The 22,358-nt window shown below is 40.6% G+C and overlaps 1 protein-coding gene across 4 annotated transcripts in view; it reads left to right on the top strand.

Moving 5' to 3' along the window:
- The first annotated feature begins 317 nt into the window (after positions 1-317).
- The window catches only part of ptpn13 (protein tyrosine phosphatase non-receptor type 13), a 45,248-nt gene continuing 23,207 nt past the window's right edge, over positions 318-22,358 (top strand). For 3 of the 4 annotated variants that reach the window (XM_078270897.1, XM_078270895.1, XM_078270894.1), the window contains exons 1-9: positions 318-705; positions 1,945-2,257; positions 6,441-6,560; positions 9,301-9,467; positions 10,841-10,906; positions 12,320-12,505; positions 12,864-12,951; positions 15,194-15,826; positions 21,450-21,542. In XM_078270897.1, coding sequence (XP_078127023.1) covers positions 2,221-2,257; positions 6,441-6,560; positions 9,301-9,467; positions 10,841-10,906; positions 12,320-12,505; positions 12,864-12,951; positions 15,194-15,826; positions 21,450-21,542 — 1,390 coding nt within the window. In that variant the 5' untranslated portion in view covers positions 318-705; positions 1,945-2,220. The remainder of the gene's footprint in view (positions 706-1,944; positions 2,258-6,440; positions 6,561-9,300; positions 9,468-10,840; positions 10,907-12,319; positions 12,506-12,863; positions 12,952-15,193; positions 15,827-21,449; positions 21,543-22,358) is intronic. The other variant, XM_078270896.1, reaches the window with a different exon arrangement.

The raw sequence follows: 22,358 nt of genomic DNA, 5'->3' as shown, positions 1-22,358 counted from the left end.
CTGAGTAACAAATTTGGTCTAATTAAGACCCACATCACATGTTCCCTCTTTGACTTTTTCATTTGCGAAAATGCATTGAAACAGATTTTAGTCTATATGAACAATTATGTAACTTGGTGCCTATACAAACGTTGGATAGCTATATATATAACACATTTAACAAGCCTGACTCTGCCTCCAGGATCCATGCTCACTGTACATTTTACTCCCAGTTGTGTGTGTTACTATAGAAACGGTTAAATGACAGTCCCTAGCAGAGAGCCAATGGACAGCCATAGTAAGGTGTCTTGTTACTCCCAGTCAGCCCACGCTAGCTGGGCTAAAGGAGGGGTAATAATTTCGCTCCTCTCAGCAGTAATGGTGACTTGGCTGAGCTTGATGGGAGCTCAATGTTGTGTTGTGGCCATCAAACACGACTTCTGAGCAATTTCCGAAGAAGATATTTGTTTTTTGTTTGTAACTGCGGCGGCTCGGGTAACAATCCCTGCCAGTGTAGTGGATTTTTATAGCTGAATGCGCTGTGGAGACCTGTTGCTCGTCTGCCTCGCCGCCGCCGCCGCATAGTCAACTAGCTACGTTAACGTTACTATCCAAGATGTTGCTTTGTGGATGGGATGGCCTCTGGTCCCGTTTGTGTGTGCACTCATAGCCTCGTCGGAGTACGAACATTTCCCTTTCAAGTGATTGTGTAGCTCTTCTCGACTGGTAAGTTTAAGCATTTAAAACGTGATGTACAAAAAGTTAGCTCACTTTAGCGTAACGTTAACAGTTGCCATCTACTGCCCCCGGGAAAACTGAGGAATTGAGTCTGTTGTGGCGAGGCTCAAACGCCGATGCTTTTTTATTTTTATTTGTTTATCGAAAACCTTTTAGCTACTTTAATGCTAATAAACAGTCTGTTGATATTTAATCTCGACCTGAAACTATTGCTGTTATGTTAACGTCTCAACTACTGCTCCTACTAGCTAGCTAATGTCTGACATGGGGCATCTTTGACCACACCAATAACTGTATTTTTAGTTTGGGAGGGAGGAGACACCACTAACGTTACAAAAATAACAGGGTGTCTGGCTAGCTAACCGCCACCAGCACTATTTGTGTAATTTTAAGAAAATTGTCAACATTTTTTGTTTACATGTCTAGCTGAGCTTAACAAAGCGTTTTAGAGGCATATTATGTCAGGCTAAAGGTTTTATGGGGTTGTAGGTAGAACGTTTTTGTACCCCCTCCCCCTTCATTACCATAGAAAAGTAGTTAAGTTAACCTAAAGTCAAAGGTCATGAGGGTTTTGAATATGCCATTCAAGCCTAAAGAGAAAGGTAGGAAGTCTGTGTGATTGAGCAAGATGAACATTCCCATCTAAAGTGGTTATGATGGAGATGGTGTGAGCGTCATCATAGGAAAGAAAATGGGGAAAATAGTAGGGTTGGGCATCGAGAACCGATTCCTACTTGGAATCGTTTCAAAAATTACGATTCCAATGGAATCGTTTCTTTTTTGGAATCGTTTGGAGGATTTGGTTTCAAATTTGATCGTGGGTTCCAAATTTAACATGAGCAAGTTTTGGTTTCCTTAGCGGCCAGGCGCTTGTTATGTTGCAGCCGTGGAGCACAGTAAGCGGAACTTTAGTGTGGCTTTATTTCACGTAAAAAAAACTGCAACCCACCATTGGATCAAAATAAAACTTTCCTCTTATTTGTGAAATAAGCATGTGACCCGTTTCGACTCCACCCCTCAAAGAATCGGAATCGAGAATCGATAAGATCCGGAATCAAAAGGGAGAATTGGAATCAGAATCGTTAAAATCCAAATGATGCCCAACCCAAGAAAATAGTCAGTGGGTTGGGTTTGTGTGTGTTGGGAAGAGGGGTGGGTGGGAGAGTGAGGTTTTGCAAAACCATGCTCTGCATGTCACGGTACTCATAGCAACCCTGTGATTAACAGAAATGGAGCGGATGAGGTCGAGACCAAAATGAGAAGTAAAGGCCGTTGGGCCAGAGCTGGGCTGATAATCATGGAATAGTCATGGCTTTCTTCTGGCTAGTCCTGACCCTGGCTGAGCTGAAAAACAAAACACCAACATCCAGGGTGGCTTACTGGTTAGGGAAACCAGTCCATAACTGCATCTCCATCAACATCAATCTCTGTTTTCAACTCATTTTAAGAGAATCTGGGAAAGCATGTCTGCTAATTGACTAAATTGTAAGAGGTTTATGATTAATGAAAACAAACCATCAGGTTTCCCACCACCCTTTAGGTGAGTCATTGCTTCTGTTTAATTCCTGCTACTGTTTTTTTCTTAAAAAGACACTTTAGTGAGGCACAGCTGTGAATTCAACCACAATCTCTCTACTGATGTTACAGCTTTGCAAGGAAGAATACATCAAGTACCGTATGTCTTTAGGTTATCAGTTTAATAGCATACAGTCTGTTTTTGGTTTGCTATATGCATTTTAAAAACATCAGTCCTTACATCATCAGTCATGTTGTTTTAACAGATATTCTAATCAAGGCCTTCCTAGACACCGCTTGTGTCTTGAATTTGAATCGTGTCCTTACAGGCTGCATAATACAATATGATTCTGGGAATAGAGGTTCACTCAGAGTTTGTTGTTGAATTTTCCTGGAATGAAAAAGTTCAGGAAGATTTTCACCTCAATGTTGGCGAAGAGTACCTCTTCTCATTGGCTTCTGTTCCAAAAGTGTTTGCCAGCTGAGACCACAGTTCTGATGTTTGGAGGATATGAACAAATTCCTTCTCATATCTTATGTTACGAGTTATGCTTTTGGAAATAGAAGTGGAATCTGGTGTTTTTATGGACGATTGCCACAAAAGTGAAGCTGCTCCAGTTTTAAAAAGATTTAGGATCAAAGAAAAGTTTAAAAGAGAAGGACTTACATGTTTTTCTGATCTTTTTGCTGCTGGCTTATATTGAAGGATGAGCACTGAAAGAAAGCAGCAGAAACTTAAATTATTTGTACCTTTATGGTATGGGTTACCCAGCTGAAGTGCAATTTTTCAGGGGATTGTTTTCAAATCCATTTCATGGGTTGTAGCTGTGTCACAGACAGGAAGGTGGGAGGAAAGGAAAAGCTTCACCTAAGTGCAGTGTAAAGAGCACTATCACGTTTCCAGGATTATTTTCTTTAAAATCCTTGTGACTGTGGCCAAGACTTTCAAACACTTAGCAGCAGCAGACTAAGCCTTGTTTGGGTTTTTCTTTCTAGCTATAGTGTGGGAATACCTGGGAACAAACATCCCCACTGTTTGAAAAAGAGAATGAGGCGCTGAAGTGGTGAAGGCTGTCTGCTCTCGCTGTTTTGGGCCGCTGCCTCCTAAGCCCCCTCAATAATGAGCAGGACCATAGTCCAATGTGAGAGGAGCTGGCCTGCACAGCAGCCTCGGTGCGGATAAAAAACATTCCACTGCAGGTCTCTGTTGAAATAACAAGGGCCGCAAAACAATCAGTCTTCACAGCACCCGCTCTCCCCATTCTAATGGGTAATGAGCAAGATGGGTAGTAACCCACTTCGCCTCAGACTTCACGCCTCCCATTGACTAGAATGGTTAACCCACATTCCTGCATAAACATTTAGGCCTGTGACATGCTTCCTCTCATTAACTCTCTTCTCCAAACTCAGATTCATAGAAAGGACGTTGTTTGTTTCATGTATTGCTTCCAGAAATGAAGCCCAACGCTAATGAGGCTGCTGACCCAGTTTATGTTAAGAGTTTATGGATGAGTGATATAGGACTACTTAAATTTAGCTAAAAATGCCAAAAACAACAAAACTTGTGCAGTGCTTTTTTAAAGTTCAACTTTGGCTAGCGAGCGGACTGAAATATCTCTGCCCCCCCCCCCTCCATCCCAAATTCCAGTGTTGGAAAGGTGTGGAGAAGGGGGTGTCAAATACTTTCCTACCATCCAACAAGCACTACTGTTTGTTTGTTTTTGGTTCCTGTAACTACTGCTGATAATAGTTTGTTAATTGTGAAATTTAAACTTCTGTAAATAAAAAAAAAAAGTAAAAATGATTCAAAAACATTGTCAGTTGAGGCCACAGGTGTGGTCCAAGGCAAGCCCACATTGCAGTTAGCAAAAGCACAATATAGCACACAGAACACAGCCAAATGTGTTAGGTTTGGGCATCTTTGCTGTTAAGCTCTTTTGTGTCTCTTAGCCAAATTTGTGCACCTGCCAAATCCCTATGGAACAGACATGATGTCCACAGTTTTGTCACGCTTTGTGTTTTGGCTTGAAAAAATGTGTTGTTGTGTTTTAAGGAGAGTGATACAATGGAAAATTATGAAATGTGGTCTCATGTACTTTGGTACCCACCTCAGACATAAGTTGTGTTTGGCCGATCTTGCATAGGAATTATGCCTCATTTCCTGTGTTTTCATCTGCTATGTTTTTGTGTTTTGATTTATAAACCCCCCCCCCAAACTGTCATCTAGTAAGTCCAAATATAGCCTGTGCTGTGTTTACTGTGGTTTGCACAAATTTGTGGGAAAATTTGAAAAACAGACAGCAAAAGTTCAAAACATCAGAAAGTCTGTCCACATTAGAATATGGATTTGTTGGTATCATCGAGCTTTTGGCTAAAAACAGAGTTTCTTGTTATATTGTAACTTGACCATGTCTGTCAGTGTCATTTTTTTGGGTAAGTATTGGGAAATTAGGAAGCTGCACACTAAATGTTGAGTCTGTGAGGCCTAGATCATTGGGCAGGAGGAAAAATAAAAAGGCTATCGCTAACGGTAGGTTGCCAGCATGATGATATACAACAGTATCATCATATACTGTATAGGCTAATTCTAGAGGAAGAAAAAAAGATCATTTCAAAGTGACTGGGGCAATTTCATAGAAGGTTTCATGGACTTTAGATTTGTTGGAAAAATCAAGACTGGTTGGGCTCAGCACAACCCAAGGGGAATGCGATTAACAATTGTTTTTGCTCTAGGCAGATTGTAGAAGATAGTAGACACAAGGGCTACAACTAACGATTGTTTTCATAGTCGATTAATCTGTTTATTGTTTTCTCAATTAATCGATTAGTTGTTTGGTCTATAAAACGTCAAAAAATGCCGAAACATGTTTCCCAAAGCCCAAGATGACGTCCTATGTCTTTAGTCCACAACTCCCACAACCATTATTTTGGCACGGTTACTTATAACTAGGGATGCACCGATACAACTTTTTCAGTCCCGATACCGATGCCTGGGTTTTGTGTATCTGTCGCTACCCGATACCGATCCGATGCCGTTGTTGAATTAATAATACACTGTATACCTTCCACCTTATACCTTCCTTCCACCATGTGGAAGAGACTAAAGGCACCATACTTTACTAACAAAACATTAATTTCCTAACTAAGACAAAATAACATAGATATAATGTATTGAATTCTTCTTTATTTGTACACTCAACTCTTCTAGCAGGTGACACACGTGCGACAGAGGGAAAAAAAACTAACAAAACTGGATTGGTCCGTGGATCTGTTAATTTTTCCGGTCCCCGATCCAGCTATTTTGTCAATATCTGGACCAATATCCGATCTTAATATCGGATCGGTGCACCCCTACTTATAACCGCAATACCCTTTTGTACATCCTCAGCCTTGTCTTGCACATTGTCTTCTGTGAAACCTTTGCATTGCCCTATACATTTGCATATTTGCAGTCATGCATGTGCAGCATTTTACTGTATAGTTTACTTTATGTTTACTGTAGTTTACATCTGTGACATATGCACATTATACAACATATATTTAGAGTTCTTTTATCTTTGAATTTCCTTTTCTAATTCTTATTTTCTCTCATTCTGGCATAGTAGAGCCTTTTTGGCACAGCCTTAAGAGTATGCCAACTTGCATTTGTGTGTTTGTGTGTGTCTGTGTGTCATGTGCTTGTGTTACGTCCTCAATTGCAGAGGATGATACGATGACTTGCGTTTAGAAGATGTGGGAGTTTGCCTAAGGACATGAGAGAGCTAAGAATGTTGATGTTAAGTGCATCAATGCTTAGAGTTGTAGTGATATGGCAATGTGGGTTTATTTGCTTTCATTTTAGACTGCCAGGCCAGTCAGGACAAGTAGGGTGTGGATTCTTTCAGGATTAGACTTTTGTTAGGATTATAATTCTCAACCGAATAAAAATGTTGTTCATTCTAACAGGAAATGTATTTATTTATTTTGATACCGTCCCAGTAATCAGAATCCAGGTTTTTTTTTGTTGAATTAAAAGGTCTGAGGTACATATTGTTCTGATGAGATGTGATGTGTAGATGCTCTGTGTGTGTTGTCTGATTCAACATTCTGCCAAGGGCTCCCATGATATAAAGAAAGCATGTGCCCTTATGGTTACAGTTTATTTCTGTATTTATGTGTGTGCTCATTTTCTGATAGAAATCAGTTGTCCTCTTTCTCTGCTTGCACAGGGAAGATGCATGTGTCTCTGGCAGAAGCCTTGGAGGTTCGAGGCGGTCCGCTCCAGGAAGAGGAGGTCTGGGCGGTGCTCAGTCAGAGTGCTGAGAGCCTCCAAGAACTCTTTCACAAAGGTATGAACATGTGGAATCAAGTGTGCAAAAATGTGATCTAGAAATGATTGTACATACACACAGTTTAAAAAAAAAAAAAAAATCTGTCCACCTTACTTTTTTTTTTCATAAAAATGGTCTGGTGTCCAGATCCTATGAATTGCAGGGGCTATTTTGTGTTGACAAATTGATGGGATCGCTCACTGTCTCTCTCTAGCTGAAATTATTTGTTAATGTTGTGGCTTGTGGCAATGTATTAATTGCCCAAACCAATCCATTACATCAGTGCAAAAAATCAAAAGGAGCAGCTCAAAACAAAGCAAACAAGATGAATGCTTTTATACTAGCAAATGTTGGTCCTTTTTTTAAATGATAGAGTCTGAGTGGGACTAAATCTAACATTTGTAAAACATTCGGTTGCTAAATCAGAAAATTCTATCGGTGCACTGATTTCGTTGTCAGTATGCTGCATCATTAGTACGATTGACGGTTGTGTTTTGTTGTAATCATTTTTGTGAGTCATTTGTGCCTGTAAGTGTCTGTGATTGTCCTTGAGGCCAAAGAGATAAGGTTGCCCAATTCCAGTGTGTCTTTGTAACGAAGGTAAACTTCCGCCGCTGGTGACTAAAAGGGGGGTTAACTCTGGAGACATTGGAAAGGATGTGAGTCAGCAGCCGGCACTGCACTGCCCTCTTTGTTGTTACAAATTTTGGGTGATGCCTAGCGTCATACGAAACTCCAGTGCACCTGATTATGTGGGCTATAATTGTGTCATCAGTGTCAAATGTTTACCATTGGCCTGTGAATTTCCTTGAAGCAGGAACCAGGATTTAGTTGTATGCATAAACCAGCTTGACACCAGTGTGTCCTGTAAATATGCATTTTATGCGGAGGTCACATTTACAAAAAGAGATTGTGTGCAAATACTCCTCAGTAATCGAGGCTTCTGAGATGATAACATTCTGAACATATAAAGGACAAAATGCATGGCTGGGTACTTTGAGAATTTTAGATTATCTTATTTTAATCTTTTACATGGTATTGTGCTGCAGCAATTGTGGTTGCTAAATCTTTTTTTCTTCAGCGTGCAGTTGTGTAGCTATACTGAGTAAATTGTGGCCTCGCATGTGTACAGTTTTAGACTGCTGAATGAAGCCAAAATTTGAAGAGCAGATGTTGGAACCAGCTATTATATAGTCGCTGAGCTATGTAAAGAATTATGTTTACCACGAGAGGATTAATAACGGCCATTCAAACCTAAATTTGTCAGATAATTTGTTAGATGTGTTGGTTATAAAAAGTAATAATAAAGCATAAAAACAAGAAAAGAAACAGTAAATGTCCTACTTTAGATGTATTTTTTTTTCTATCTTTCCATGGTTCAGTGAAAGTTTCTATTTCCTAATGTATGGAGGAGGCCAACGTGTAATTGACTTAGCAAACCTTTGCATGACTTTTCAGATATTGTGAATTGTCTCACATTGTCAAACACTAAACCACCAGCACGCTTCCCCCCCCCCCCGTATGTAACAGTAGCGGTTAGTTACTTTGTTTGTATAAGAATGATTTGTATGAATAAGCCATGTGTGAATATTTCTGATTTGTTAGAGGAATTTCTCATCATGCTTTTGTCTGTAGAATATTTCGGGTCACACAGGAATCCACATTTTCAAAATGAAATGCTGTTTTTGCTGTCTCTCTACTTAGTCCTGTGTTTGGTACTCTGCCGAGGCCATCGTCTTCTGCCCTTCTGCCTGTCACTCTATTGGCATGTCCGCTGTGGCATTGAATGCATGTTATACTTCACAGTTTGGGAGCATCTACTTTTAGAGGGCAGCTTCTTGGTAGTATAATAGTTCAGAATGATTCCATGCCCCTAATAGCTTAGATAGCAGCTTATCAGACGGACATACTACTTTGTTAAGGATAAAGAACTTACAGTACAACAATATGTTGTCATTTGAAGTTAGTAGGGATTCATATGGTGCATGCCCAAGTCATACTTTTTTGTCAGAACAGTTAGTTTTCATCGGATATGGTTTCTGCTATCTGCAGTTTATTGAATCTGTTGATTTAGTTTGTTATCCATCATGAAACAAATTTGCTCAGGCTGAGTCATGCACTTCTGCTCAGATCTGTTATTGCTTATTAAGATCTTCAAACTGTCACATGAGTTTTAAACAGGAAACTTGTATTTACTCAGTGAATTCCAGCTTTTGAAAGCAGATTTTTTTTGGTGCCTCGAAAGCCAGTTCCTCTGTCCATCTCACTGCTCCTCTCAGAGTCAAGTATCCGTCAAAGAAAAGAATTTTGCAGTGCTGCTCAAACATTCCTTTGTATATTTTTAAAACGTTCTCTAACCATAGCGCTGGCTGTGGCTTTGTAGGAAAAGAGAATTACGCTGTGTAGCCATTCCTTTATGCTTCTATGCCTCAACAGTTATTTTCTTGCAGGCTAAGAAAGCAACATGTGTTTTTGTTTACTTCAATCTTCTTAAGTTTCCATAAACGCTGAAGCCTTAGCGAGAAACATCCACTGTGGTTGGATATGTCTACAGCTGCTGCATTCAGGCTGTACAAAGTTTGATGCTAGTATCAAGCTTGAAAAGTGTGTGTGTGTGTGTGTGTGTGTGTGTGTGTGCGCCTGACAATGGCTTGGAATTAAATAATGGAAGTACAACTATATTGTTGGGTTTGTCTTTCCTGTTTGTTTGTTTTCTGATTATATCTCCAGTGGTTGAATTGTCGGTTTCCCTCTCCAGACCCTACAGCCATGGGCTTCATCATTTCTCCTTGGTCCCTCCTACTCATGCCCTCCGGCAACATCTCATTCACAGACGAGTATGTCACCCAGCAGGACTTAAGAGCCTTCACAGCTCCAGAGGTCCTGGAAGGGGTCTCCTTGACTTCCATCTCTGATATAGAGAAGGTATAAACCTTTACATAACCCATGTGGTGACCTGCAAAATCCTCTGTCTTCTAAACAAAGTCATGCTTACTTTCAGTGTTTCTCACCAAAACACATTGTGTGTGTAGGTTAAATGCATTTTCCTTCCTCATAAAACATTTGCAAACAGATAGATTTTTGTATTACTTTGAAGCCTGCATTGTTTACATCCATGTTTGCTAGCTTGCCATGTTCTTCTGATGATTATTTGTCAAATGGTGAGTGCAGAAACAACTGCAGTTGTGTGACGGAGCAATCAGGTGTTTAATAAGAGTGCATCCTTGCTTGATTAGTCTCGCATTGTCAGATCTATCTCCACAGCGCTGTGTCAGCCATGGAGTATGGTCTGGGATAGGGGACAAAAAACGCACTGGCTTGTTTGTATTTCTTTAAACCAATCGCAACCGTCCTGGGCGGCGCTAAGCCCTGATAGCGGAGATAGTGTGTCAGATGTCAGGCTTTATCCCAGCAATGTAAGCGACGCTACAAAACTCTGGAGATGTATATTAACTGTTTGCAGATCTGATTACATTTTGCAGTTGCAACATTCAGAACTGATGTCGTGAGCAACCATATTATCTCCTGCAATGCATGACTTCTTTTACATACACACAGAACCACGCCCTCTCCATTCTACTCTGCCCCTCTGGTAGAAGAGCTAAAATCTTGCATTACTGGATTCCCGTCTTTGGCACGGTCCCACAGACCTCAACACAGTTTTGTGCTGAGTCAGTTTTCCAGCCCTGGTCCCGTCTCCCCAGCTGAGTTATTTCTCAGAGACTGTGGGTAAATATACGTCAGCTGCAAGTGGCCACGATTTTCCTTTTACATTTATAACATTTAGGGTGGTATTATTGCTTGGGGGGCTTTTTAAATTTCCACCTTTTTTTTTTTTTGAGCGTGAGTGTGTCTTTAAGTGTGCACTCGAGTTCCTGAAAGACCTTGAAGGCTATGTTGCATTCTTTGGCAATCCCTGAATTATTCTTTCCTCTACCAAGCCCAACATTCAGGGGAAGTGATTTCTCTCCCAAGCAATAAGTGCAGAGTAATAAGGAGAGGAAAATGGAAAAATGTTTTTGGATTTAGGCTTAAACCCCCTGTCTTTTTTTCCTTTCCAAATAAGAATGAATTCAACTTTTATTATACTCCAAGTCTAGCTCTCTTTCTTTCACACAGGGCAGACTTATTTTAATAAGATTCAGTGGCTAGTTTATCTGAATGAAACAAAACCGTTCTATTCCTCATCTTTCTATGTGCTCTTGCTTTACTTGTGTCTAGTTGTTTGTTTTTATAAAATGAATTGAAGGGAGTATAAATGCTGCTTATGAAACTTATGTAATATGTTCTTTTCACAGATGCACATGTACTCTCTGGGGATGACCCTGTTCTGGGGAGCGGACTATGAGATCCCCCAAAGTCAGGTAAATCATTACCAAGGATACAGTACTTCTTCCAAATGGATAGGGGTGATAGTAAAGGACCATATTTAAACTTGGTAATAAAGGCTTGTGTTGATGACTAAAATGTGTTTATTATTATTATTAGTAAACTTAAATTATTTTTGCTTACAACAGTGCTGAACCAACTGGACGGGCAAACAAGATAGTAGCATATTAGCATTAAGTGATAACAACTAGCACACTTGGCAAAAATATTAGGAGTTGAGACAGTTGTTTACTGGAACAGGCACACCCAAAGTAAATTTCTGTCATGGTTTAACATTATCTTCCGTGTTTCTCAAACATTGACACTGGTACAATGAGATGGTGGACAGTGATGTTGCAGGAACTAGTGTGTCTAACACTAGTACTTTTTAATACTTATTGGTACTGGTAATTTAAAGGATAATGCCTCATAACCTCACTGAAAGCAGACATTATGTTATTTTATTGGAATCATCTTTTTAGAATGAGATCTATATCTGAATATCTCATCTGGATAAGAAAAGATGCCATCTGTAAATGCACTCTGGAATGTGTTTGGCTCTACCAAGACCTCTGCTCACAATACATTCATATCTCAGCCAGGTGTAAAACACAGACTGTTCACATTTGTTAGAAAGTACCGCCCACAGGTTAGAGACAACATGACTCACACCCAAGCTTACCATCCACTTTGCTTCCATGAAAGAGGTGCTAAAGTAGTGCTCATGGCAGCTGTAAAGTTTGTAACACATTGGGCCAAAATACATGTCATTGTTTCTGATGCATGGAAATAAAGTGTCATAATAGACCTGAGGTGGACACACTGGCTGTATAGATACTTTTGTAACCCTACACCCACTGTTTATTTTTGCTTACAGTGCCATCTCTGTACCTACTTCTTTTCGTTACATAATGTGCTAAAAAATGCTGTCAATGTGAAGAGAATACAGATAATCTACTCTGTTTGAATTTACATGTACTTATTCAATGCACTCTAAATGCAGCATGGTTGTATTTAGTATTTCACGTGTTTCAAGTGAAATCTGACAGTTACGAAAAGGAATATTATATCTTGCTAATACTGATTTGAAATTGGCACAAACTCTGCAAAACACTTAAATAACAACAATGTTTTTACATGTTTTTTTAATGGAAATGGCAAAGTATTTAACACCACTTTGAATGAAAAATAGAGGCTTAGCTTAGGCTTTTAATCTGAAATATGTAATGGATGGGCATTTAAAGTAGGTGATGGGTGTGTGCCATGCTGGCAAGGCTTAGCTCTAGCTCCTTATCTGAACATAATGGAAGTCAACATGATAATACAGATGTCAGATTCAGAGATACCAATAGAGCTTACTACTACTCACTGTTTGTATGTTAACTGTCTTTACATTGTTTGCTGTGCAGCCTATGAAGTTGGGGGAACACCTAAACAGCCTGCTTCTCAACATGTGTGATGATGTTACATTGAGTCGAATGTCGTTGCGCACGGTGCTGGACATCTGCAGCAAACACATTAGAAACTCCAGTTGTGACCCTCCCTTCTCCTATATCAGAAAACTGGTCCGGTTGGTACTGGGCAGCCTTTCCCAGGTAAGCATTTTTTTTATTTAATGTGGGTCAAATACAACAATCCAATTTCTATATTTTTTTATTTTGGCTACTTGCCAGTAAGCCCAAACTTTAAGCTTTATCCTAGCTTAGTGTAAGTTAAAATACAATTATCTGCTCTGTCAAAGCACGGTAGGTTTGTTGAATTACGCAACAGATAATAGGGCTCATGTGGATAGAACATGATTTCAGGATGAATGACTCAGAGGGAATGACCCTCTAACTTCTGTTTTTTTTTCCTCCTTGCTCTGTCCTGCTTTTTTTCATGCTTGCTCTTTGTTTGGCTTCTTGCTTGTTTTCCTTTCTCTCTTTCTTCCACTTGTCGCTGTCTTTCTCTCAGCTGGACGGTCTGCTGACTGATAGAGAGTCTCTTCCGGAGCGGAGTAAGGAGATTCGGGAGAGGCTGCGGGGCAAGGGCTTGCCTTCAGGTAAGATGAGCTGCACTGAAACACACACATTGAACAGAGCTAAATTTGCTTGCTGTGTTGTCAAAGTAACTTTTCTGTGGCGTAGAAGGAGTTCTTTATTTATGCAGTGATCCAGATTTCTGGCTGCCAACGCTTTATGATAAAGTGGTCTGGTTTGCATTAGTCTTCAAAAACACTTAACCTAAGTTCTGTGTATTCTTCATTTGAGTGGCACAAAGGCTGGAACAAGAACAAATCCCTAGATTAGATTGAAGAGATGTTAATGATGAAAAGAGTTTGGATAATTAGTTGTGAGTATATTATGTTCTTTATATCTAATGATAAACGGAGGTTATGACAGAGTGCAGTTAGACATACTGTTTATATGTTGGAAGTTGTTTACATTTATCTTACTTTAATTGAAAGAGAAGTGGATGTAAATGCATTCGCTGGTTGTCAAGCTATGTATCACTTACATCCTCACTTTCTGAGTTTGTGGTGAAGAATCAAAAGTAGATGAAGAACAACACGCTGCAACCTCGAATCGGATTTAATTCAGGAAAATATGACCAAATCTTCCCAGTGGTTTCTGAGAGAACTCCGGCATTTTTCTAGGCCATGGAAAGGAGAGCGCAGCGCAAACATGGCTGTCGTCCCGATTATGTAAGCACGGCATGGCATTGATTACAGATGCATATTTTGGAGTCACCAGTGAAGCTGCTGGTCTGCTGTTTGTATCATCGCTTTGTTTCCCTGGTTGAGCACCAGCCAGCCCTAGGGAAAGTACATGCAAAGAGTATTACTCAGTTCTTAAGTGTCTTTCTTCTCAAGCAGCAGCTCTCTCCCTCAATTGTTGCTAGGGGAACTCAGTCATTGTCTTTTTTTTATGTTGGATATTTTATTTTATGTTAATATAAAGAAACCTAAAGAGCACACTAGCTCCCTATTTTGTGTTGCCATTTCTTCATTGCTGTAGTCCATACTAGTAGCTGAAACACTTGACTTCTTTGAGAAATAAAAGACATCCTGTTTTTTTTTTTTTTGCTCAGTCTAGTCCTTGTGTGCTTCCGTGAGTTCCTGGAAGACAGCCTGTCTGTCTTTGATCTGTTTCCCTGCTAAGACCAAGCATATGCTTTGTAGATTAAACCTCCACATGCAGTGTTTTTACAGGTCCTAACGTCTCCCTCTGCTCTCTCAATTCTGCATCTCTTCCTCTTGTTTTTGCTCCTGCTCCTGCTCATGCACATGCACATGAGTCTTGCCTTCTGTTTATCACTTTCTCTCTAAAACAAGAGCTGTTAACTGGCAGCGGTTTATATACAGCTCGTCTGGAAAGGCAAACTTAAAATTTATGGACAATCAAAGATAGCAACATCCATTATTCAGTTTTAAGAAAGACACTGTGATAGCTGGGCTGGACGCCTGTGCCAGAAATTATTCGTTATTGCGGCGTTGTATGTTCTATTGTTTATTTTTTAAATAAAGGGGAAACTTAGCTACTGCACAAAATGGACTATAAATGTCTTCATTTGCTATTTCTTGTGCTGTTGGTTTATTTTACAAATTAATTAGTTGTATTTGTCATTAATGGCTACTACATTTCCACCCCTGGGAATGCATAATGTAAGCAGTGTCAGGGTTGTTGATTATAATATATTGTATACTACATCTCTAGTTATGACTGACTGAGGAATCTGAGGACATACTGTATGCCTACCCAATTATTCATTTACTTTAGCTGGTTGTCTAATATTTTAGTAGAGGGGCCATGAGAAGCCTGCAGCAGGTGCTTGGTCTGTTGTGGCCAAACCAGAGTATCAGAGCAAAGGAAGAAGAGTCTATAGTCGATAGGGCCATGTTTAGTTGTCACGTCATGCTGATGCTGTTAGAAATGGATGCCAGGTTGGACAGGCACTTAGGCATAATGAAGTGTACTGTACTTATTCAAATTAAAATCCTTGTTAATCCCTCTCTATGTTCTCCTCTCATAAATACCACTTTTTGTATTGATAATAATGATGTGATCCACTGGGAATTATGTCTATTTCAGATTATCTCTCATCCTGTCTGTTTTATAATATAAAAAAATGAATTCTAAGAAATTATATTTGTTTGCAGTCAGGTTTATTTTCATTTTGAATACCTGCTAAATTGCTTTTACTTTGCTGGTATTAAAGATGTGTTATTCTGTGTTTGAGGCTTTGAGTTCTGGCAGTGCTTCTGCTTGTGGTTCAATAAAATTTTGGTTCTCTCCTATTCTTAGGGAGGAGTGCCGCCCCCAGGGTTCTGGAGCGCTACAAAGCCAGGAGTCAGGAGCAGACGTCTCTTAACAGGGGCCTTAGTCGTTCCATGGGATCTCTGCCAATCCAGGACCTGTTGAAGGGGGATGATGGGGCAGCCCTACAGTATTCCCCATCTGACTATCGCCATAACTCTGAATCCCCTACAGAATTATACCCAATTCCCCCATCACTCAAGCACCAGCACTCCTATCCCTATCTGCATCCCCTTCACCCCCAGCAAAAGGGCCGGCCTGTGGAACTGGACCGGAGGTCTTTAGCCTTCCACAGTGGGGAAGTGGGTCCTAGTCATGCAAGGAAGAACTGGGCTTCCTCTGTGGACTTGGCTTACATTGACCCAGAGGCTCTTCGTTTTGGGGCTTTGGAGGATGCGCGGAGGGGCAGCAGCGCCATAAGTACCCACTCCATAGGCAGGCGCAAATCGCCCCTGCTGGCATCCAGGGAGAGGGAGTCTCGCTTTTCTGAGTTTGGTGGGCTGAAGAGTAGGAAGCCTCATCACCACTCAGCCCTGTCGGTAGGTTCGGGCCTCACCAGCGCCTATGACAGGATAAAGGAGAGGCAGAGGAAACTTCAGGTGCTAAGGCAAGCAGTGGATGGTAAGTTTACTTTCTTAACATAAATGTTCAGTAAAGAGGAGCAGTTGTTTTCTTGTCAAAGACTGAGATAAATGTGCTCTTAAGTTTTTATTTGAGTCCTCTGGGTTGACTCTAAAGTGTTATGTTTTTAAGTTGGAGAAATTCCTTAACCCATGTCACAAGTATAGAACTGGTATATGGTTTTGCTTGTGAAGGACTTCTTTAGGCAGCAGTATGCTTCATCAGAAGTGCTTGTTGGATGGTCGCAAAGCTTCCGAAACCGACGTCTGAATTTGGGGTGCTGTGTCTGAGGATTTCTCTAACTTTCTGAATCAACAATCTGACATTCACACCCACCTATCACTCTATTCAAATTGTCATGGTTTGAACATCTCTATTAAGCTCTCTCTTTTTTTTTCTTTTTTTTCAGAACTATTTCTGTCATTTTTAATGGGTACAACTATGAATGACTTCCAGGAGAAACTGTCTGAAAATGTAGGCTGTTATCCCCAAAATGGAACGAAATTTTCAAGTGTGGCCGTTCAGAACAGCTATGACTAGAGGTGTGACGAAATCTCGTCCCCACGAGATCTCACGAGATTAAACGTGACAAGATTTCTCTTTTCACGTCTTGTTTTTCTCATTGCAACAGATTACACTCAACAATCACCTGGTCATTAGTATTGCAGGATAATGGGATTTTGGTGACAGGTCGGAGCTTAGTCATTTTCATTATTGGGTAATGTGTAGTGCTGGGTAGTTTGTTAGAGCATGTAGTAGATGGGCTTCTACATTTATGTTATGTGTGAGGTGGCCCACAATTTCAAAGGGGAAAACCCCTCCAAAGTTCCCAGCTTTACTCTGCTACTGAGACAATGAATACAATCTTCAGAGAAACATAGTCTTTTAAGGTCCCAGCTGTGTCCTTAAGATATATAAGAAATGTCAAACTGGGTGGTAAAACGAATTTATCAGGCAATGAAAGGGGTTACAGCAGCTTTGGGGGAAAAGACTGCAGGGAGCCATCAGCTGGGCTGATCTCTGAAGTGAAAATGTGACAGCGACGGGATGACGTGAGCTGACAGACATCTGGAGTAGTGTGTCCATCTATAACTACCATGTGGGATGGAAGCTGTGTGCTGGCTCGTATGTTGAAAGTATCGTTGGTGGTGGCTGCGCAGCAGTGTTTGGACAGAATGTATGAGTCACTGGTACAGAGGTTTTCCAAATGGCTGATTCTAATTACAGGTTAGCTTAATTTTAGCCTGCTGCTAACTGTCACACATGCTATTCAGCGAAGTCCCTTTCTCTTTTTTCTAATATGACTGTAAACACATGAATATAAGAGCACATACGTGCAAGGTATTCACAGACTACAAAAAAAACAATCTTTTTGTAATCACATGCTTAGACCGAGCACACACAACACAATTGTTTAACACCTCAGCAGTCAGCCCCAAGAGCTTTACGGTTCCCTCAGGAGCTTATTGAATTCTTAGTAAAGTCTCCATAGGCAGGCTAGTTTTATGCAGAGTCACAAGTGGCTATATAGGTCTTCTGGTCATCTGGGGACAGTGGAGGTTCATGAGGGATGAATGGTTTCATATAATAAACCCCTGTCATCTACCTCTTCTTCCCTTTCCTCCTCCCGCTGGTTTCCCATTCTCCCAACTCTCCAGCTCGCTCCAACCTACAGCCTCCCTGCTTTTTTGGCAGCTATTTTTAATGCTGACCAAGCCACCAACCGACGGCATTCTTCTCCTTGACTGTGGCTTTTTATCCCCAGCAAGTCCAGCCTTCCTTTTCTTCCCTCCCTTTTGCTTTTTACTGATTGTAATCGGAGGCACTCTATATATTTTTTTTTTTTATTTTTTTATTTCATATGATGGTGAGAGGAGTTGAGCTTCTCTGCCTAGCGGAGTGTCAGAACAAGAAAATTAGAATTATGAGTAACCCCTCTCTATTGTCCCACCTTTCACACTGTGTATGCTTGTGCTTGCTCGGTTGAAAATGAGATAATAATCTTTGTGTATTTTTTGTGTCAATAGCTTCTAATTGATACTAAATTACCGTTGATGTTAGACTTGCTGACGCAAAGAAATGTTCACTCCCATCAAAACTGACTGAGGTTGACATAAAGACTGAGCCAAAATGTTTGTATTCCATCCGAGAGCTATTTTGCTATAGTATGAATGGGGCCTAATTGAGCACAGACCCTTTGCAGGGGCCTCGTGGATGTGTTACTTGGCACAGACCTCCTTTTCTCTTTCCTTTTCTCTTACTTTTTTCTGTTCTTTTCTGCAGGAAAGTGATGGCGCAGCAGTGGTCAGTTCTTTCAGGTTTCGCCCAGTTACACACTGGTTCTCTGCCTTCTGTGTGTATGCATTTGCAAATCATATTGAATTGAATATGAATTACATAAACATAACTAAACATTGTGTGTGTGCATGCCAGTGTGTGCATGGGCATGTTTATACCCGGTCCCCCAGTGCGTCCGCAACCCCCCCCCCCTCCATTTTGGTGCCAAGGTGCTTCAATCAGTTGAATCTTTTCCTTGCAGACCTAGAGGCTGTAATTGGAGTCATGCGTAGCGGATGAGGGAATTCCAAACGTTATTGGACTTTTCCGGCACTTGGCAGCAGGTCATGTGGCTTTGGGCCGGGGTGGATCCAGCTTGGACAACAATGCAGAACACTGCTGCCTCAAGGGAATAGGAGATGTTCACGAAAGCGACCCAAATGCCCAAATTTTTGTAATTATATTTCAGTTTGGTCTGTTGACTCCAAAGGTTGCAGCAGGAAAGATCATACGGTTTGTAAGGCCTTTTATAAAGAAGCTTTTTACCATATTTGATATGGTCATATTTACTATCCATTTCAATCAACTACCTTACTTATTTCCTCTTCACATTATGCATAATGTGTAAAACAAGCAATATAAAAGTTTACAGGCAGTGTAGAAATTTTATGAATAGACATGTTTCCATTGGTGTTTTTTTCTACACTATGCTCACTGAACATTTCAGTTCCACAAAATCTACATTTTATGTTGTTGTTTTTTCTGAGTCATGTCAACTTGGGAGGGACTTGAGGATTCCTGTAAGCTATTATGCATTTTAGTCTATGCTTTAAAGGAATTACCTTTTTTTTCTCCCTGGGATCACCAAACTTTAAATAACCTCACAGAGTTTGTCTCACCTCAGCTTGAACACCCCAAAAGGCCATAGCCTATAGAAAGTGTTTGTGTACTCACAGAAAGCTCATGCAGAAGTTTCTGTCATGCAAGGATTTAAGGAGAGGGGAAAGAGGAACAGGGAAGGGGGAGATAAAATGAGAAGATAAGGGAGGGTGGAGAAGCAAGGAGATAAGCGTGTGTGACTCCCTACACGGAGAAAAAGACATGATAGCACTGAGAGAGCATAATAGTTGGAGCATTAAACTATGAATGAACCCCTGGCCTCTTCACTCAGTAAGCCTCACATAAAGTATCTTAATTAATACTAATACATGCTGACAATGACTAAAATCCTCCTCTACTTTCTTTCATTGTCCTTTTGTGAATTTATGTGTGTGCATGCTTGCTACTTACCAATTGTAATCCTTTTAAGGTGGAAGAGGAATATATGTTTATATTTCCTGGCGAGGAAACGATAGCAATCATTGAGGAGGATCACCGAGAAGGAGCAATGCAGTACTTGTTTGGGGAGTCCCCATCAACAGTATATAACCCTTCTGCTTTCTTGCTCACTTAGTGAAACATTCCCATTATTGTCGAGATATATCTGTTCATCTCTCTAATTAGCTGTGACCCTTTTCATCTCTCTTTCCCCTCATTGCTTTGAGGTGCAGTTGCAGTCACAATGAAATGTTGATCCCAGGTTTATTTGGGATTTCTCTAGTCTATACTGTATCCTTGACATTCCACTTCCGGGACAGCTCCATTGCCGCCGGAAAATCCACCGGATTTCACTCATTTAGGCTGGATATCCGTTGCCTTGGGCTTCCTTTTGTGTTGGCATTTTAAACTCCGGTTGATTTATGAGGACTATGGTTAACTGCTCCCCAGATCGCTGCAGGGTAAATCCAGACTGCTAGCTAGACTCTGTCCAATCTGAGTTTTATGTTGCACGACTAAAACAACTTTTAAACGTACACATGTTCCACCTAAACAAGTTCCTTCCCGAGGCTATTTTGCAGCGGCCACCGCGGCTTTTCCCGGTGCCTAGCACCGTCCAAGACAATTGTGATTGATTTAAAGAAATGCCAATAAACCCATGCAGGTTTTCCTCCCATCCCGGAATGCTGTGTGGACTAGCCAGACCTTCCTCCTCCGCAGCGCTGCGGTGGAGGAAGGTCTGGCAAAGCGAGACTAGGATTTCTCTAAATACGCTGATTCACCCTCAGGTTAATTGTGACTGACCAACAACCACATTAGACACTATTGGCTTGACCAGAAACGTGAATTTTGTATACAGATTGAGGTTAATTCACAAGCCACATTCATAAAAATAATAACCCTAACCCTAACCCATAGCGGACAGTGTAGGACAGATGACTGTGCACGTGTGTGTCAACGTGGGTGTTTAGCAAATTTGTAAGTCTTCATACTTGCATTGGTAAAGCTAAGAAGGTGAATTGCTGTACATGACAAAGGAGAGACTGTCCCTCTGTTTACCTTTTTTTTTATTTTTTTTATTATAATTCAAATGTTCTCTCATGACGCACCAACCAGCCGACAATGGAAATCTATTTGGGGGGACAATTTGACCACTCCTCTTCTTTCTTAGTAAGATCATAGTTTCTGCTGGGCCACAATGCTTTTTACTTAGGAAGTTTACGCAAGATATGCATCATTACAAAGCGATGTTGTACTGTGAAACTCTACTGAACTAAAATGCCTGAGCAATGACTAGGGAATGCAATTCATTCAAGCTATGTAGCTGATACTGAAGAGCAGGACTTTCAAGTTCTGTGTGCGAGGTAGAGGAAACGCATGATGACACATTAGGTCAGGGTTCAGACTGTGAGAACATTGTTTATGGTGTTTTACCACAGATTTTCAATTAATTGTTGAATTAAGGAAGCATTGCTCAGAGAAAAGTAAATCATTGTAGTGAGCTGGTCTGTACATACTGGGGTTCACTCAGTCAAGCAAGACAAAAGATTGCGCCCTCAACAGAAAGCTCCCCAACCTGACAGAATGCATGCCTGCATACACTTGTGCAGAAGCTGCTTTTCAGTATAGTTACATATGTCTGTCATTAGGAGTGTTTGCCAACAGCATGACTAATACCTGCTTTGGGTGCCTCTGTCTACTGGTTTAGGGTTGCCATCAGTCTCAGTAGGAACTGGAAAGAGCACTGTAAAAGAAAAACTGGTACTTGTCAGATAACCTGCTGTCCAAGTCTTGAAAAAAAAAAAAAGTGATTCAACTTCTGTGTTGTGTGACTTTGAAAAATAAACTGCTTCACCTCCTTCACAAACCGAAGGCAAGTCCATATAAAAAAAGAAAAATGTTGTCTCATGTGCATGACGTTTGTGTTTGATTCATTTCATCATTCTGCAGACATCCTCTTATGTTAGTGCATGGTTCACATTATTTTATTTTTTTAAAGATGGGCTGATGGTCTTTTCTCTTCCCTCAGACCCAATCCACACCCACCAGAGGTACCACAGTGATTACAGTTCATCCAGCGAAAGCCCCTCTGTGGCCTCCTCTGATCCAGACTACAGACAAGGTTTTAGATTTCTTTATCACCATTGGTATTTTCTTCATGGTATTCTCTTCATGGACACACATACTGTAACTCATCTTGGTTGCATGCATACAGCAGAAGTTAAAGATGAAAAATCAAAGTAGGCTACATTTTCAAAATCACAACTCTTTAAGTCCAGTAATAACCCATTACTACATTGCTACATGGTTCTCCTGTCCTGTTTGTGATGATCTAGAGCCCTGCTGGTTTTCACTTTATCCATCAAAGCTATTACGTATTTACACCTGGAATGGTGAGTGAATTATTTACAGTAGTCTGGGCCATAAAGCCTGGGATTAAAGGCCACTGGCGAAAGATATTAATAATTCTCTGTTTCCACTGACCACTGACTGGTCTGTCCTGCTCAAAGCTAGACTCCCTGCTGTCTTCTTTCCAAACCTCACAGGGCACACTTTGTAGGCTAAAAATGGATGCATCACTCTCTACCCTCTCTTGGGTGCTGCTGTCAGTCTTTATCTGGTGCTGCTAATGTGGTTAGATTATGTCCTTAACTATGTAGGATTGCACAAAATAACAACCTTTACTGCAAAATGAGATCAACAAAGACAAGACTTCAATGTGGTAATAGTGTGGGAAACATGAGGCTGGCTATTGAGCAAAACTCTGTAACACTGTTTTTATCTTTTCAAACTGAGCTACAGAGATATCCACAACCTCTTTTTTGTGTGAGTTGTAATGCCTAAATTCACAGTGAATGTGAATTCACAGGTCACCATGACCGTACGATACAACTTGTCATTGGTTTAGAGATGTTGCACAGGATTTGAGAAAATATAA

This window comes from Sander vitreus, chromosome 16 (genome assembly GCF_031162955.1).
Source record: "Sander vitreus isolate 19-12246 chromosome 16, sanVit1, whole genome shotgun sequence".
NCBI classification, from domain to species: Eukaryota; Metazoa; Chordata; class Actinopteri; order Perciformes; family Percidae; genus Sander; species Sander vitreus.
This window is presented reverse-complemented; position numbering and strand designations above follow the sequence as displayed.